This window comes from Bombus flavifrons, chromosome 6 (genome assembly GCF_040668555.2).
Source record: "Bombus flavifrons isolate JBK064 chromosome 6, iyBomFlav1_principal, whole genome shotgun sequence".
In the NCBI taxonomy this organism is placed as follows: Eukaryota; Metazoa; Arthropoda; class Insecta; order Hymenoptera; family Apidae; genus Bombus; species Bombus flavifrons.
The window spans coordinates 8,732,916-8,752,667 of NC_138447.1; the positions used below are offsets into that span (position 1 = coordinate 8,732,916).

General features: G+C 39.2%; 2 protein-coding genes across 4 annotated transcripts in view; both read left to right on the forward strand.

The window, feature by feature from the left end:
* The first annotated feature begins 132 nt into the window (after positions 1–132).
* LOC138181327 (microsomal glutathione S-transferase 1) lies at positions 133–868 on the forward strand. Its single transcript, XM_069116073.1, has 2 exons — positions 133–414; positions 507–868. The coding sequence occupies exons 1-2, from the start codon at positions 286–288 to the stop codon at positions 828–830; spliced, it is 453 nt and encodes a 150-aa protein (XP_068972174.1). The 5' UTR covers positions 133–285; the 3' UTR covers positions 831–868.
* Positions 869–2,675: 1,807 nt separating this feature from the next.
* Sdb (SAXO downstream of blistered) overlaps positions 2,676–19,752 on the forward strand; it is a 47,405-nt gene continuing 30,328 nt past the window's right edge. The window contains exon 1 of one of the 3 annotated variants that reach the window (XM_069115796.1): positions 2,676–2,910. Coding sequence is in view for 2 of the 3 variants with exons in the window: in XM_069115795.1 (XP_068971896.1) it covers positions 13,020–16,724 (3,705 nt within the window). In the remaining variant the exon portion in view is untranslated. Of the gene's footprint in view, positions 2,911–12,327; positions 16,725–19,752 lie in introns of those variants that run through there. The other 2 variants (XM_069115795.1, XM_069115794.1) reach the window with 2 other exon arrangements.

The window sequence follows — 19,752 nt, forward strand, 5'->3', positions numbered from 1 at the left end:
AAGAATAAATATGAAAATACATTTCAATAGATATTGTTATCGTTTCTCACTCGTATTAGTTTTGTAAAATCATCATGAAAAACATGTTTATACATGATGACATTAGCTTTTTTTTTTATACGCATCCCCACTTTGCACATACATTTTAACATGTAACGCTAATACCATGGATAGTCTCGTCAGAATCTTTGTACGTAGCATACGTTCTAACGCAAGACACAATTTATGCAACGTACTTTATCGAATTAATCTACACGGAATTATACATAATATACGACATTTATAATGACCACCTTAAACACAAGTCTTGTAGACCCTGAACTTTTCAAAATTTTTGCATTTTGGGGAAGTATACTTGCTTTAAAATTACTCGCAATGACACCATTAACGGCACACTTCAGATTTAAAAATTTGGTACGTATACATTTTATTAACTTGCAATACAAAATTATCCGTATTTATATCGTATGCGAAAACAGAAAATATAATTTTTATATCTATTTCAGGCATTTGCAAACATCGAGGATACAAAAATATTAAAAGGATCAAAAGTTAATACCAATGATCCCGAAGTTGAACGTGTACGCAGAGCACATTTAAATGATTTGGAAAATATTCTTATATGGTATATTGTCACATTCGCTTGGTTAACCACAGGACCTTCTACATGGTTAGCTTCAATGTTAATTAGGGCTTTTGTAATTGCTAGATTTGTTCACACAGTGGTATATGCTATTTTCTCAAAACAACCTCATAGAGCACTAGCCTTTTTTGTAGGTTTTGGCATTACTGCATATCAAGCAATTAGTACTCTGTTGTACTATTTGTAATTTCAATGATAAGATTTCGTCTTTGTTTTGATATATTCCTCATTGTTTATTAATGCTGTAGTTACTAATAAAATATATCAAGAAATTCTATTGATTAGATTATTTGATACTTTATCCATATCAAAAGAACCTATCTATTTCCTTCATTTTTTATTGTCACATTAACTTCAAAATAAATTGCAGATAACTAATATCATACATATCATAATGAAAAAGACTTTCATTTCATAGAATGATGATATATAACGCTTAATACTTTTGTAACATAGTTTGTCATTTTTGATTTATAAAACAGAATTATATTTTATGTATAATACATTGTTACAACAAATCTTATTAATATAGATGTTAGTCAATGGAAATATTTGAATAAAATTCTCTAGTGTTTAATAATTTGACAAGTTAAAAAGGACATATCTAATTCTACAATATGTCCAGCTTGTTGAATATTTAGAAAAGATTAGTCTAATTTATTAAATAAAAATAATATGATTAAATACCATAATTATCTTTAGAATGTACCCTAAATGCACTGGATCTTTTATTTCTAGCTTAGATACATATTCTTTGAGTAGAGAAATATTCTTTAGAAATATAGGACGTATAGTATTTGAACATAGATTCTTTTAAGAACATTATAATTTTAGGAAGTTAAATAGGTATGTTGATTTGTTCATGAATATGTTATGATAAAGTATAGAAGGGAGAAGTAAAAGAAATATAATTATAATTTAATATACCGTGATCTTATTGATTTGTTTTTACAAGCAGAGAGAAAGAACAGTGACTTTTGTGAGTTCCAACAATTATATCCCATCGTTAGAAAACTATATCTTTTATTCTATATTATGATATAGCGTTATATTGCAAATTGAACATATGAACAAATGATAACATATGAAATACTTAATATTATAAGTATAATATTTATAATCATTTATGAAATTGCTCAAACTCAGTTTGAATCAGCTCAAAGTCAACTCAATTAACGTGTTGAATAAAAACTAAAAAATGTAGCGTAAAAGTTAGTCAATATACAAAGCACAGATGAATATAATAAAAATATAAATATTAGTTTAATATAAAGTTACTTATAGTGAAGTCGACGATGTAAGTATTTAGTTATGTAAAAAATTTATATAAGGAGAAATCAAATGCTAGTGTTAATTTATTCCTTCTGCTTACCTATTTATAATATCTATATATGTAATGTATACAATATGTAAATTTGAAAGTCATAGAGATCTTACAGATCAAGATCAAATGTGGAATATTACTGTTCCGTAAAGGAATCAGGAATTGTATTAGTAATACCTACTTACATATGTAAATATCAGCAACTTTATTATAATTACTTCTTTCATTTTTTATATTATAAATAAGCTATTCTATCAAATACATTCTAAATTATGTCTACTTGCTATTAAAAGAAAACAATCACATTTCTACTTGTGATAAAACGGACATATTGCACAAAATACAAAAAGAACAATTTTTATATTTTTTAATAGTATTGGTCCACAATTTTAAAAGTTCATATTCTCTATTTTACTTTTTTCACAGGTTAAGTACATATATTTTTAATATAAACGTACGGAAATGGATATAAAATTAAAGAAAGTGATAATTTTTTCATTTATTAAACTGTAAAAATGGTCCAGACACACTTACCATGTTCCGTTTTTATTGGTTATATTTTATCAAAAATCATTTCTGGTCCGTATATTGCCGCGTTTATAATCTACGTAATAGAAACGATATGCGCATGGGCAAAGGTTGTTATGCGCGGTCGTCATGACGACGTTGTCTCGACGGCAATGGGCGCGGGAACGTCAGACGTCGCGATGTATCTGTGAGGTGCGAACCGCCGTCGGTGCAACGGCGTCCCGCCGTTACCGAATGTGTGCCAAACGTTCGTTCGGTTTCGTCGGAAAACAATGCGTTATCTCATTCCATACCTCCAGACGATTAGCGCCACGACACCTCAATTGGACAGTGATCGAGGAACCACTGTCATCTTCCCTCAAGACGATGATCGATATGTTGTGTAGAAACGCTACTAGGAAAATATAACTGAAAGGTGAGTGTTAATTTAACTTTTCAAACTTATCGAAATTTTCTTATTAATATTTATCAATATTCTTATAATATTTTTAATGAAAATTATGTAGTTATTTGAAAGTGGAAAAAAGATGAAAAATTATGAAGTATCGTTTGAAAAGTTATATCGTTTATATTGGTTACATTTGAATACACGATATTTTAGATTCGTGAACAGCTTTTTATCTTAGAACATTTCAACTATTTAACTCGTATGCAAAATAGAAGAACGTTAAGCGAAGAACATAAAGTAAATTCTTTTCTCTCTTTGATCCGATGTAATACAGATGCCTTTGTGCATGTCACATGAAATCGGACGTGGGTCGTCTTTGATCTGTCTTCCAGAAAGCGCAATTTCTACAGTCTTCTAGTTTCTTGAAATTTGATTCGTACAAAACTAGAAAATATCTTTACTTACATAATTACTCGTTCGAGCGCAATGAAAAATTACTATTTAACATTTGAAATTTAAATTTTGCACTGAGAGGTTATAAGACTTACACAACGCTAATGATGCTACCATATAGCCGACAGCGGTGTAATAACGGTTGCCGCTTTACAGGGGCTCTACACATGATCCGATTTCCTCATATATAAGAGTAGCATTTCCTTTGAAGACCTTAACGTGCACGAAAGCATCGATCAATTAACGCAATTAATTATTCTTCAAAAAAACAAAAGTGGAAATAGAAACGGAGTCATTCATATTTAAACGGTAATCTATCGTGCTTATACATATATCCTCTATTACATCGTGCCTCGAATATAAGGGTGCATTCATGCGACAATTGTGATCGATTTTCATCGCATTTACTTCTACCATTCGCATTCCAAGTGTATGTGGATCGCGATATGGTCTGTTCTTTCAGTACCGCGTTCATGTACTTTCTATTGTTTCATCAATACTCTCTCTCTGGTAACCGCATCTGCAACGCTAGAGAGATATACGAGTATATGTGTATCCGTCCGCGTGGATGCGTCCTTGTATAAGCACGATCCCCGTTGTTCCGTTGATCTCGATAAAACTCTATGCGAAGAAGATAGAGCTCGCGTGTGAGAGCACTCGAGCAATATGTAGGCTAGCAGGCCGGTTCCTTGCAATGGCTTTCCGAAAAATGTTAATATTGGCGAGCGGTCAATATGATTATCCGTTTAAGCGTGCATGGTACGCGGCTGATTACAAAGCGGTGGCGTATTGACCCCGTAGTTTCTGTTCCCGAGATAAGGGGTCCCTTACGTGCGTGCCAATGCCGCCTGTGGTTTGCTCCGCGCGCGGTTATCGATAGCTCCCGACAGTTTTCCGTATCATATGGTCTCATCTTATGCCTGAACCATCGAACAAAATTACATCGTATCGGCTGTTATGCACCAATTCATCCCCTGACCATGATTCAATTCGTCGCAAAATTAATATCAAGATCGTAATTACATTTCTATTGATATCAATACCGTCGCAGGTGACTGTCACCTTTTGTGACAACGAAATCTGCCTTGATACATATTTCTGCAGCACAAAGGTGTATGATTAATCAACGTCATGCACACTTTTCGATCAATTATGTACCGTGTTTACTATTTGCTTCTCACTGTGTTTGCATCAAGTGTCCTAATTCTGGGTTCCCTTTTCACTCGGCATGACAATGACGCTTTGAATTGGGTCTGGGCAGTCTGGTTTCTCAAGTACACGAAAAAGATGATTAATTGCGTCGCGTCGCGCGTATATGGTACGATCTTACTTGTAAATGCAGATTGACAACCACTGTATAAGTCTGTAATTTAGTGTCATGGTCGTATACGGAGAAACGCGATCTGTCGTCTACTTACGTACGCGTACGGCTGGCTACGTACTCGTATCTCCGTGGTTCTTACCAACACTCTCGAATATTTATCGCGGTATTAAGGATTGTCCGCGAAGAGACTTTACCCTTGCCATGAGTAAACCGAACGAAACAGTCCATGACATCATATGCATTCTGTATATGCATTCGTATCATCCCCCTACCATCTCATTCGAGACGAGATGTGAAATTGGTATGTCCGCTTATGGGCTGTTTGCCGTGAACGCAACGAGAGACGACGCCTCTTCTTGCCCCTTTTTTCGTTATGCTTCCGATGCCGCGGGACCATCAGCTTCCTTTAACGTAAATCAATGCGATACATGGATGTGTCCTCGTTTCGTACATCCTTATTCATTATCGTGGGATTAAAGCGATCAGTGTGTTCGAGCGTACTCATTTTTATGGTCGGTTCGCTGATGAAATTACCATCAAATTTTTCATTATACGCTCGGAAACTGCTAGTTAAACCGCTTCACGATCTTTTCATTCGGTATAATGTAATTTCGTTTGGCTTCGTTGATCACATTATTACACGTTCTTCACGCTGCACTTTATTATTTATATCGAAACACTGTTCGCTATCATGTAATTGTCACTTTGATAAAACTGATCCTTTCAGAATAACCTGCTCTGCAGCTTCTAAAGGGCCTGTCGCGCAATGTGTTTTTCCGTAACTGAACTAAAATTTGACATTGACGATAATTTCACCGAAAATATGAAATTTACTGAAAATTAAATATGAGAAAGTATCGCGTACACCGTGCAGGCATAGAATTTATACAACAATATGCGGCAATAACTTTGGTGACTTCATGAGAGTGACGTATTTTACGTATTCAACGGTAACCATGCGTGACCGTGCATTCGTTTCGCTTTGTGCGATTCTGATGAGAACAGGGTCAAAGTGAGTTATAAGAATAATGTTCCGGCCAAGAACTTTTGAATTGGTACGTTATTAGAAACCATCATTATTTTCTGGAAAATATCCATTGTCCATTGAATTAGGACCATACATGGAAATGCTATTTCTGTAATGTCATACAAAGCACACGAGAAACTAATATTAGACGCTGTTATCTAAAAGTTAATTTATCTAAAAGTTAAGTTATCTAAAAGTTATCTAAAAATTCAACGTGCCAATACATTCTCAATCCATAGACTCGTGGTTATCATCTGAACTAGAATACTACAAAGATATCGAGAAATAAAAGGACTAGCAGAGAAGATTATAGTTTTCTTGTCCGTGAAAATATTTGCAAAATCCTAATTCGAACGATGCAGCAACATCTACCGATGCTTCATAAATTTCGAGTGTATTGAGCTTTTGGAAACTAGGAAGATCTCTTAAAGCAGACAGAAGACGATATTTTTATTCGAGAAAAATTCGAAAGAGGTATTTTAATTATCCACGAATGCGTTATTTTCCGAGAGAGGGCTGATACGTCGAGATCTTGAGGACGATAGAATGGCGCGCAGGGGTCGTTGTAGAGTACATCGCTTCGTCTTAGAAGCGGAATTACAAAAGTTTCCCTTTTAACGTTAATTAATAAGAGAACGCGCTGTACCGTGCTTCATTATAGCGCTATCCATTATAAAAGGAGCCAGCCGGGGCCGTCTTTCAAGTTGGGCAAGCTTTCGATTCTCCCGAGAGGGACGTGGAAAAGGATAGCCTGATTTAAGCGAGGCGGTTGACTTTTTCTTCATATATACTTAACCCTGTTAACCATAAAGATCGACGGACGTCCGTGAGAAACGATCGATCTCGATCCATTACATGTAACATTGCGATACACTAGCAACTGAAAAGCGTTTCTGATCAAGGCGTCGCGGCATAACCGCGCCTTGGAATTCGATCGCGTCCTTCTTCTTAAGTAAATACGAATGGATTACGAGTGAATGCGAATTTACAAATAAATAGACCCCTTCGTTTTTGCAAAGTTTCACCTCGCTACCATATCGAGTATACTCATTCTTAACTCTTTCGACCCAATTTTTTTTCTATTCAGTTTTTATTCTTGCTTCTTTGAGAAAGTGACAACGCTAAAATAGGGATGCTCGTAGGATAATTTTTGATATTTGCCTAATGATTTTAACAATTAGTTTCGTAAGTGCGTGGGTACTTTTATGTACAAATGATAATTTATAACAGCATATGTGATAACTAGTGAAATACGTTGTTATTAACGTTTTTAAACAACTAATTTAGATTTATAGCCTGCTGGTTTTGTAAAGGTATAAGTGTTATTTCTAATTACTAATTACCGATTCGTCACTAATTTGTACGTTCTACTAAAATTCACATAACATTACGACAAGTCGACCAAAGTGTCCAAACGTTTACAGCTTAATTATCACGGTCACTCAATTTCCATCGATATTAAAATGGAAAGAAACGACAACTATCATGCGTGAATAGCAAATGAGCAACGATTCAGAGAAATGACTCATAGTTCGATAGAAGTTCCAGGAATTCTCGTTTAGTCTGCCACTTCGAAGATGAAGACGAAGAATGCACGTATTGAAACAACATATACGTAAACGTAAACGTTTGTTCAATGGCGTTTCTATTCCGAACGTGGTAGTTCCTATGTAGTATACTTGTCGGTCTCCGGATGACGCGGTCGACCGGTTACTGGTTCGCCTACGGATTTCAACGCATTCACCAAATACGGAGCATCGAAGTTGGTTTCACGTAGCAGCGCTTGCACGGTTCCTACCCACGCCATGACCTGACGACACTTTTTACGGGAAACGCGTCGGGACGGGCGTGGTACTTTCGCTCCATAACCGAAATCGATCGTCGAGATCGAGATCAATCGTATGCACTTTGCGTCCTCGATTTTTTTCAGCAGCCCTATACCGGTCAGAAATCGATGATGGATTCACGGGACGACCGCAAAATATTTCCTTATTAGGACTTTACGACTTTTCTCCGAACCAGCCGTGTGTCATCCCATTGTGTGATCCGTTAAGGATCATGCAATGAAATAATTCGCGAAAGTTGCGAGAGCGTACAAATGATATTGTAAAAAGCAAATAGAGTAACGTATTGTTTTATCCGGATAAAAAGCGTGTTAAAATAATAGTAGGTTGTTTGAGAAAATCGTAGCGAAAGTTAAGACACACTTTTAACAAGAATTAGATATTTGCTATATATGATGATTTCACGAAATTTCTCTTGAAAAATGTTTCGCCCTTGTCGATAATGAATCCCTTCAAACAGTTCGTTCAAGCTTCGAAAATACATACCACGTTTCTTGCCTACGTCTTTCGAAACAGTTTTGTAAAGATCAATAAATAATAAGGAAACTATAGTATTATTTGACGAATGAATAATATGTACATGGAACGTGTATAATCATAATGTTGAGCTTCGAAATTGTTTTATATAATTTAAACGAATTGAAATCAATTACGAAGGGAATATGACATTGGCGCAACGTTGGTGTTTAATGGGTTAAACAACTTGTAAAAATAGTTCTAACTCTTTGATCGATGTAAAATTGCTGTTTTCGCTAAACGTATCTCGATGTGTTGTGTACAGGTGCATATTAAATATGCATCCGAGCGAAAAGTCGAAGGAAAAGCGTTAAAGACCATCAGACTAAAGAAAGAGCGTGCTTCCTCTATATCGTATGCGATACTACCTACGTAATGATTCAATGTCGATTTAGTGATCCTATCGAAGTAAAATATCGCGTGTCTCGGATTCGAAGGTCGTTGGATCGCGATCAATACGACATCAAAGTTACGCGTACATCTATCCTTTCGACGTTCCTGCTTAACGTCGCATTTCCTGTTGCATCATAGGGTTATTTATTTTAACCAAGGACAAACAGATTCTTACTCGGTTTGTGTAATACTTAATAACAAATCAGGCAATGATGTCGCGTTTAAAGAAAGCTCATCGACGATGTAACGTCACTCTGAGGTACGTGGAAATTGTCTTTATGCAAGAGCGTTATTTATCCATTAACGGATAGTATGAAAAGGCTTTAGCGTACAAGAAGTTGGTCATAGTTGAAATCGTTATAGGAAGACAAAATAAAAAATATTAGTTTCTTTCGTTTTATAAGAAAATAATAGACGCACAATGTTTTTTGTTTTGTATTAGTTTAGTGAATTATGCACGAACATAATAATAGAATTAGAATGAAATGGATCATACCTAATTCAATAAAATAATATAAAACAGAAATTGTTGCTCATCTATTATCACCTTATGAAATGAAAGAAACTTTTCGGACAACCTAATAGATTCCGGTAACCAGTGTTTCTAAATATTTCGAAACGATTAAAATAAGATATGAAATAAAATCGACTAAAAAATGTTAAATAACGCGTAAATAATATTATAAAATAAAAGACTCGCTTTTATCGTGCTTCTATTACAACGTGATATTTTCTAAACTTTAAATATTATAATCCACAGGCGAAACATATAAATTTCAATCGTGTGACGATCAGAATGTTCATGAATTGAACTAACCAAACGGAATTCTTCGGACAACAGAGTACAGCGTCTTAAAACGTTTATGCTAGTTAATAAATGATAAATTATGGGGAGTCAACGAGTTGGGGACGTTCAAAGGATAGTTTGGAGATCTCGAGTCAGGCGGAAACGCGGCATTGACATTGGCGATAAGTCTCCCAGGGCAGACCAATTCCGTGCGATAAATTTCAGTGTTACCGCACCTCCATTTGTATCACAGGGCAATCTAACAATAATTCCTTCAACTCTGCTAGCTCGTTAACGACATCGTCAGCGGTGCAATCAGCCACTATATCTGCGATAGTGCACGCGAAAATAATGGCCATTGCTGAGCCAGTCCGACACCTCCAAGGGGAACGCCGCGATCGCGGCTCTCCACGGCCTACGTCATCGCCTGGTTTACATCGAGACATCACGAAGGACCGGTTTCTCCGAGCTATCCCCTTCTGCTCTGCCTCTCCTCCAGACACGTTCATTTCGTATTCGTGCTTATTCGCGACCGATCTTATTTCTTCAGAAAACGAACATATCGTATCGCGAACGATAATGCACATAATTTCTCTTTCGTCACTATCATCGTACGTAATTGTATTGCTGAGTTCTGAAAGTTCAAAGCTCGTTGACGAGGCGGTTTATCGAGAGAAACGTGCGCATCCAGATCGAATGAAGATGTAAACGTGAACGACATATTTGTCCGTTTCTTAATTATGGGTTATGGAAGTGTAATTAAATTTCACTTAGAGGGAAAGCTCGTTATCGTCGTGACATGAATGCGTTGAAGCGGTTAGAGAGCTTTAGAAAATGTAATTAGATAGTTACGTAGAGTTCGTAAGAATTAGAACACCTGCTGCTTTCATACGAAACGCGATGATTAGTATAAGGTATTATGGATGAATGAACGAACTTCGCGTTCATGCAAGCTTCAGTCCTAATATACGTTATCGCATACGAGCACCTGGACACTTTGGTCGATTTGTAGGAACAGTACACGAACGTTATATTAATAACAAACTAATAGCTAAAAGTAATACGGATCTCCTTAATAGAATCAACAAATAATAGGTTTTAATTATTTGTATAATCACTGACAAACTGTACGGTATAATTCGATACGTACCATGGAGATTTTTTAAATATTACTATAATACTTAAACAAACGATCATAGTCTTTTCTTATCTGATCCGTATCTTAGAAACTAAGTAGTCCAAGGGACAAAGAACCTACAGACACAGCTAGTGTAATCATCGTACGAGTACAAATTTCTATCTTCAACAACGGGCCTATTCAAAGTCGTAATCGCTATATGCTTATAAACAAGAACATCGTCGTCTCTTTCTCCTTTCTCTGTGACACGTTGCACGAAAGAACAGCTACAGATTCCCGTGTATACCGAATCGTAGTGGAAGAGGCGAACGTGTTCCGGCGAACACGCTCGGCAACGCGAGGGGGCGAAAATTGCATTTGTACCTGTAACGCGACGCGTGTACGTGGTATCGTCGTCGACGTAATCTCTTACGATGGAAAGCGAAAAGAGTAAATGTCGGCTACGCTTCGGTTGCAATATCTTTCGCCGTGAAAGAAGCTGAAGCCGTACACGCGCGGCCACACACGTGAATAAAGTCGCGTCCAAAGAGAGTTTTGTTCCTGTACGTGTTTCGCCTAATGCGCCACGTCAGCCTCCGAATGAAAGAGAAAACCGTACGTGCCTTTACAGCGAGCGAACGCGACGCGTAAAAATAGAGGGTATGCGTTTACGGGCTTTATTCGCCGCGAACGAAACAGAGCGGCTGTTTCGGTCGACGGGCCTCCATAAAATTGTTGTAAGACGGTCCAGCGATGGTAAATATCGTACGTACGTGTACAGACTGAACAGACTATGGAATTTAGCGATCGGAACGCGAAGACGTTCCATATTTATCATTCTATATGAAAAAAGTCCACAGAAAAGGTTTGGCTAGCTAGAGCTGTCGTTACACAATGGGATGAACTTGTAGCATGAACGAATCGACCAATGCATCGGTGCGCGTATTTGTGGCGCTAGATAAGTATGCGTATCGAATGACGAGAACACGGATAACTTCTTGCACCTGTATGCGAATTTTACGGCATTGGATTGTAAATGAAGTAGCGTGAGAGAAGCGGTGTGAGAGTTTATGTAATGATCAAGAACTTTTGTGATAGAATATCGGTAATCAGCGAGATACGGTTGATAGATGATTATCGAAGATTCGACGTACATAGCGTCACGTGGACGATTAATGTATTAATTGGATCGTTCCTTAATTAGAAATTTTCTAGAATCACGAATCTAGAAGTATAATAAAAAAGAAAAGAATCTTAGATACGTCGGTTTTAGTAACTCGTAAATGTAAATATGATATGATTCATTTTAATTCAAATGTAAAAAGGATAGGTGATTTCTAAATAAAAACATCGTCATATCTAACAAATATGCAATCTGAGCGATGAGTCAGCTCGTCTTCCGTGGTTTACAAATTAAGAATGCGAGAATATTAACTTATGTACTTTTAATAAAAACATTTTTCTTCAGCAACAACTATCCTTTTACGAGTCAACGTTCCTACGTTAACGTCGATAGGAGCTAGAACGAATTTTACGATCAGTCAAAGCAGACTCATAATTTGAAGTAGACAAATAACCGTAGAGCGTAACGAAACGTAGATAGACACGCTCGCGCTGCAGGCGGTTATACAATATTGTTGATACAGTATGTGTACTCTTCTAACGAATGCACATAAGCACGTGTATGTACGTGGTGTATTAGCAAAGTCGTTTTTAGTCGTCTGGCGACGTTGACAGAAACGGGAAACATTCTGCTTCTTGGTAAAAATGCCTCACCAGAATGAACGATTCGAAGTGAGATTTTTCGCGCAGCGAAACGCAAAACGGAGGAAAAGACGGCGAGAGAGCGTTTGGAGGTGGATTATCCTTAAAGAGGATCGGGTAAAAGCGAAGCGGGCAAAGAAGAACGAGGACAAGACCCGGTTTGGGAAGAAGAAGAGAGGAAGAGTTGTATCTCGCCTACTCACTCGAGAACGGTGCACAATAAGAATCGGCTAGAAGGATCGTGTGCACGCACACGGACGCGAGACACGAGCGAATACGCGGTAACATCCCACGCCGGGCGACATACGAGAGAAAAGTAGGGAGGCCGGATCGGCGTTCTCCAGGCAAAAGAGTCGTGGTTCGCGTACGTCGTGGCAATGGTAGTGACGGAGAGCAACGGTGTATGGTGTGGTCACTAGGGCCAGCGAGCCATCGTCGATGCCACATCGACTCGCGGTACCGGACCGTGAACATCAAAACGAATCTTTTCTCCCGCGTTTACCATTCTAACGGCGCGTTCTGCACCGAGACACGCAGATTTAACACACACGTATACGTTATACCGAGACACGCAGAGAACAAGAAACACAGAGAAGAAGAGACACAGTGAAAAAGGCGAAGAGTGTGTATAATCGTTGGTATACACGGTATAATAGAGCGAGCCTTGAGGGACGAAGAGAAACGAGTTTGCAAACGGGGCCGGTCGTAGTGAAGCTTCAGTCCGGCTCGAGTGATCGCCGAGTCGCGTGTTTCCTATCGTGATAGAAAGTAAACATACGGATAGTTCTTGGTTTTTGTCTATTTTCCTACGGTTTCGGTGCGCGACGCGAGTTTGCCCTTTGTATCGTTACTTCGTGTTGTTGCACTCGCATGAAAGATCGGTATACGACTGTGAATAGAAGTGAGTTAAAATGACTATACACAAGAAGACGAGTGGCAAGAGCAAGGGGAGCTCGAAGGAAGTCGCCACGACTTCTTCCAGTTCCTCGGATATGACGACCGTTGAGACTGTCGAGATGGTATCGTCGACAAGCATGGTCGAGGAAGCGACACAGATTATGGAAAGCGAATCTAGGAGCAGCGTCGTCGAGGTAACCAGCGCGAGTCGCGAGGTTATCATGGATTCCAAGGGTAACGTAATTAAGGTGATCGAGTCTGCTCCTCAGACTGTTGGTCAAAGTACGTCTACATATAGAACGGGTAAGAGTTCTCAGGACTTTATAGCGCAAGAACAGATGCAGTCTGTTAAACAGGGAAAAACTGTTCGTGACAGTCCACAAAATGTTAAGGACGTCGAGGTACGTTCGGATGGGCATCGAGGAGAAACGTTGGAACAAGTTAGCAGATCGTCCGAGAGTCGCAGCGAGTCTCGAGCAGAAACTATTCAGAAATCTATATCCTCTTCGATGGTCGTGGAAACATCGTCTTCGATGGGAGATTATTACGATCAGCTATCAAGGACGACGACTTCCAACGGTATCGTGAACGGTGATCACGCTCCCAGAATACATACGTCATCAAAATCCTACGAAAGCAAACAAGCCAGTAAAGAAACGTACGAAGAGACAACCAAGGATGGAAAAACGTTCGCGAATATCTCGAGGATCCACGAATCAGGTGAAAAACTCGATGACAACGGTAGAGTAACAGCCACTCAGAGTCGTATCATTGACAAGGAGACCACGGTCGTACCCTCGGACGTAGGTCGAGTTAAACATACGGATGATGTCAGAATTGCCAGTAACAAGGTCATCCTCGATTCTTCCTCCAACGCCACCGTTAGCGAAAGCACCGCGAAGAGCAGCGTAAAAGCGGACAAAATTAGCGACGTTGTCACGCGGTGCAACAAACCCGGCCAGTCTACGTGGGATGGCACGTTTATTAGCGAAAGTCCGGCTAAAGACAAGGACGTCTCGAGAAACGTCGATACGTCTCGAACAGACCGGGACAGTCTCGACAAGGCAAAAATAGATCGCTTGGTGTCCAAAGTTAACACCGATAATGTACAAGAGAGCATGTCGAGCATTGAAATCTCTGAGAGTTCGTTTATCGATCAGCGTTCATCGTCGACGGTAATACAGGACTCGAAAATTATCATCGACGAGGGTCGTTCTAGCTCGACTAACATCGAAAGTTTTGATCGAAACGTTAACTCGATCGGTCGCGACATTCACGAACATGTTTCTGAGGACACGATCGATTTTGCCGGAGGACAGAGGCAAGTTACGACGGAAGTACACTCAAAAGAATCGACTCGATACACGAAACCTGGAGAGTCTACGTGGGACGGTACTTTTATGGTCGAAAAAACACCAGAACCGAGAAAAAGAAACGTGTCAGATGCTTCTGTCTTTCATCATACTGGTGGCGATAATGTTATAGAATCAACACAGAGAACGGATTTCAAGGAGAAAAGTTCTGACGGATCTTACGAAAAGAAATCTTCGAACGTTGTCCACGTGGTACAAGGTGGCACGGACTCTTCGAGGTTCATTTCGGAAGAACGCAAAGATGTCACAGAGGAAATTTACATCGATGGAAAACCTGTTAGTAAAACAGAGCTATTAAGAGACAGATCGTCGTCTACTAGAGGAGGAAAAATTACGAGACCCGGTGATTCAACGTGGAACGGACAATTCGTATACGAAAAGCCACAGGATGGCGGTAAGAAATTATCGAGTGACAAAACTGTGGTCAGAACGAGCGCGAAAAGACACGACTCCGTGGATGTCCAAGATGTCACGGAGGAGCAGAATATCTCCAGTATGTCAGATTCTGTTTCGTCTTCGTACGTCGTGGAATACGCTACATCCACCGACGAGAAGAAAAAAACTAGCGAAAAGGTGACCTCTGTTTCTGAAATAATTATAGAAGAAGATTCCGGAGATGGAGGTTCTCCTCGACGATCAACTCCAGAAAAATCAGTTACCCGTGACACTACTTCGCGATGTTACAAACCTGGCCAATCCACTTGGGATGGCAGTTTCGTTTACGAAAAGCCGCAAGTTCATGAACGTCGAAAGCTGGATAGCCGAAGGCCGACCGATTCCATCGTTATTCGCGACGTTACAGAGGACAATTCGATAAACGAGGCGGAAATTTCATCAACGGCTTACGTAGTCGAACATTCATCGAGTCAACAGAGTTTCACCGATGTCAAAGATTCTAGTTTATCTTCCGTACACGAGACGATTGTTTACGATGTGCAACCTGCTCGCCAAGATCGTCCATCGAGCAGAACATCGAGTAGACCAGAAACTCCCGACAAGACACCTAAAGGAAGAGATACCAGGCTTACCAAGCCTGGTTCGTCGACCTGGGATGGAACTTTCGTCATGGAGAAATCGCCAGAAACGAAAAGACCGTCTAGCAGAGAATCCGTTGATAGACCGGCAGATAAAATTCGACCTGAACCAAGAGAAAGTCCAATACCGAAATCGAGAAAGCACATCAGTGATACCACTTTGGATATTCGTGATACTTCTCAGCAAGTATCCACTAGTTCAGAAGTTTATAGCAATTCCATTGTATTGGAACAGTCTACCACACACGAGAGTTATACCGATTCGTCGAACGTGGATTACTCCACGAGTTCCGTAGAGACAGTAATTGTTCGTAATGGCGTTCCAACGACGATACAGAAGTCTGTGACGATCGAAGATAGATCTAAGAGTCCCGAGAAGAAAGCGTTGGAACATAAAGGGTTGCAACCAGAAGATTCCAAGTCGCCTGACAAACGTCCTAAGAGCCCCAGTAAGACTGACAGCTCTTTTAGACCGTCCAAACCAGGTGCTTCAACGTGGGATGGTTCGTTTGTTTACGAAAAACCCGCGAAGAAGCCTACCGATAAGCAACCATCGACAGACGTTTCACGTCGTCCTACCGATGAACGAGCTCCCATTCGAACGTCGCCAGTAGATAATGGAAAATTGCCAGAAGATAAGAAACCGACTTATCTCACTGAAAAATCTATCACTTTATCGGACACTACAATGGAGACTTCTGAATTTGTCACGTCGACGATGCTTGAACGAACTCTGGCTTCAGATTCCGAAGTTTTTGATTCGTCCAAGGTCTCTACAACGATATTTCATGAAATCGACGATAAAAAACGCACTGCGGATACCGAAAGAGAACTTCGAAGAGAGGTTCCTCGATCACCATCTGGAAAACAACCTGAAGACGGGAGAAAGTCTCCTGAAAGACGTCCTAAGAGTCCTGAGAAAAGTCCGCTGGATAGATCTATGAGACCGACTAAGCCAGGCGCGTCAACTTGGGATGGTTCGTTTGTATATGAGAAACCACAAGATCAGAAGAAGAAACCGACTGACCAACAGAAGGAACCAGTAGACGAAAAAAAGAGACCAAGCGAATCTCCCACAAGAGATGAACCTAAAGACAGACCAAGTTCTGTCGTGCCGAAAGATGATACCACGAAAATTTCAGTCGTGAAACATGATGTGACGGACACCAGGAAGGATGTCATGGATATTGATATAGTTCAGAAATCTTCTTACGTAATCGATCAGTCGTCGTTCACCTCGGTGCAGGACGTTCGCAACGTGTTAGAGGAACGTGTCATCAGCGAGTTTACAACAGACACGCGTAAAGATGTGGTGAGTAACGACGTGTAACTATTAGTCAATCCTTTGGTTTGTTAATGAAGGAAATAGAATGGCGGAGGTTGTTCTTCGAAAGATAATCGCGTTTCATTTAAACGATGCTTCCTTGTACTTTTATGAAATCAAGATCTTGCGTAAAATTTGGTTTAAATCATAGTACGTAAAGATGAAATAATAGTCATATAAGAGTACGATAAATCGCCGTATAGTAGAACTTTGATTATCAGGACATTGATTAATGAATGAACGAATGATTGATTACCAGAGCATCGATACTGCGTAAATGTTTTTGGTCATTAACAATTATGATTTCATAATGGAAATTTACCATACTTTTAGCAAGTATTTCCATAGTTACAGATATCGTTAGATAAAAACGAATCTTTAGATATTCCCCTTCATGACGCTGTATTCGACAAAAATGAATTATAAAGACTGCGCATGTGTCGTGATTACATAGTTTGGATAATTAGGATTCTACTGTAGTAGCAAGGTATGAGTAAATCAGAGAATCAAATAAGGAAGGATAACGGTAAGAAGGAGGATCTTTCAAGTTCTTTCAAGTACTTAGGTTCACGAATAGGAAAAGAATTTTATTGGCCGAGTTATCTCTGTAAATAAATATCAGTAGAATGTGTGAGTTCAGCATAGTGTAGCCAATGATATAATCGAGTTACCGATATTTCAAGGGAAATAAAATAAATACAAAGACAGTCGCGGAAGAAGTTCGTCGAGTACTTTCACTTCCAAACCAGGCGAAGGTCGTAGGTTCTCGCGCGTTATTCGGTTAAAAATAAAGTTGACGTAACCCAGCGATCCAGCAGAACCACCGAGAGAAACATGGAGAGCGAGGAGAATGCTTGATACAGGGTCAATCTGCAATGCGAAAAAGTTGAAACTCTTTTTACAATTCCAATTGCCAAAATATCGCGATGCTTCGTACTCACGATGTTTCATAACGATTCTTCTTTCGTAAGACGATATGCGCTGGTTTACAGTAACGTGCTTGTTCCATTTTATGTTATCGATATTCTTCGACGTACATGCAAAAGGCTGTTCTGTCTTGAAGGACAGTTGCAGTGTTAAAAAATATGGAAAAAAGAATTGTATCTATGTTTCATGCAGTGTCTCTCCTCATGACTAATTATAGTACCACGTTATACAGTGTCCTCTGCAATCACGGAACGCGTCGAAAACATTTACGTCTTTGCCGATAAATCTTGCTTGCGTTTCAATTAACACCAATAACAGCGTCGAACGACTTGCACGACGCGATGTACGATTTACTTTATCTCACGACACGTAGTCCAACGCATACTAAATAACATTTTCTAATGAAAATGAACAACTGTTTCGACGTTCCGACTAATCGTTTATTTCGTCATCTGGTTAATGTAGTATGTACTTGAACATATTCGAACACTTGGGTGAATTTATAGTACGTGAATTGTACAGAAGTGTCTAAACTAATGATCAATTAGTAGCTAGAAACAACGTTAACCATCTTTTTATGAAATTACTAAATTATAAATTTAAATTATCTATTAAAAAACATGGCAATAATATATTTTACTATATACATGATATAGCATGTAAAATTTTTACGAATATGTTATATGCGTTATACGAAACTTTTTGAAATTTTATTAAAGTCGTAATGACGCATGACCATTGTGATGATATCGGTCAAATGTGAAATCAGTCTAATAATTTCTATAATTGTCAGAATACTTTCTGTCTGTCTTAAATGACGTAAATTTGAACGCTCAATCAATTTTACAGCCTCACTTCTTCCACCGACAGCACTTAATGGAAACACCGTGATTTCGTTTTCATTGCGACATTCGCGACACACCGTAAATATTTCCGTTCGCGGGCTGGTGAACGTTTAGCCTGATGCAGGAACCAGCCGCATAATGATTTTCTTGCTCGGAGCACTTTCAAGCGCTGCAATCCCCGAGGCGAGTTACGTTCACAGCACGACAATTTCAAACTCCACGGCAGTAAACAGTTATTAACTCAATCGAGTAATACCGCGATGAAACGAGTATGAATATATCTGTTCGTGCATTTGGCTAATAAGAGGCAACGGAATACCAAGTGACGTATGCCGCGTGCACGCAATTGCAATCACCTGCTATCGACTTCAATCGAGCATATGTAAAGCGATAATAATTGGTATCGAGCGTGGCCAAGTTTGGAAGTGATCTCATCTCGATTTTCGCTTCGTTTTAAACTCTGATCGACCGACCGAGTTCCACGTTTGCGAACCTCGATCTGTCCGTCAATTCGTCACGCTCGTCGTTTAACTGGTTTGCCAACCTTTGACCCGGTTCCTTCGTCTCGCGTTTCGTTCCTTTCCTCGAGCGCCTCCAACGAACAAGACAGTTGTTACATGTTATGAAAACGATTGCGATTAATAATGGGACCAAGTTCAATACGAAGATGATAGTCTTCGCAGGGATGACATTTTTCGATTTTGTTTGTTTTTTACAGGGGAGCTGTTTTAACATTCAATATATTGTCAATGGATCGTGTTTCTGAATTATTTGATGTTGAAACTGAACGTGTGTTTTTCCGCTTTCTTCGTAATGATCGAAGAATCCGAATACTTTTGAACGTTAATGTACATTATACATTGTGATCGCGTGTATCTTAATCACCTGCGATAGCCTTTGACGAACACACGCGATACGTAACAAACAATCACCGTGAAATACAGTGACCAAGTTTGGAAGTGATGTCATCGGCCGTTAAACGCGGAACCAATTGTATTCCACGCCACAATCATCTCGGTTTTTCTTACTTGCTTCTATATTGAATAGTCATGATCGCCTGTCACATGATTCAACATTTTACGCATAGACAGATAAGTAACGTATTCACCAGTGCTTAAACATTCCTGTATAATCGAAGCAGAACATTTTGATTGCGTTGAATTATCAATGCCCAAACGTGAATGATGTCATCGTTTACGAGCTCTAGCCTGCGTATAACGAATGGAATTCCAAGAACATATCCC

Excerpts from the sequence above, each read along its gene's own strand:
- LOC138181327 (XM_069116073.1), top strand. The coding sequence starts at position 286 with ATGACCACCTTAAACACAAGTCTTGTAGACCCTGAACTTTTCAAAATT. Across the intron at positions 415-506 it reads ACTTCAGATTTAAAAATTTG|GCATTTGCAAACATCGAGGA; the intron begins GTACGTATACAT and ends TATCTATTTCAG.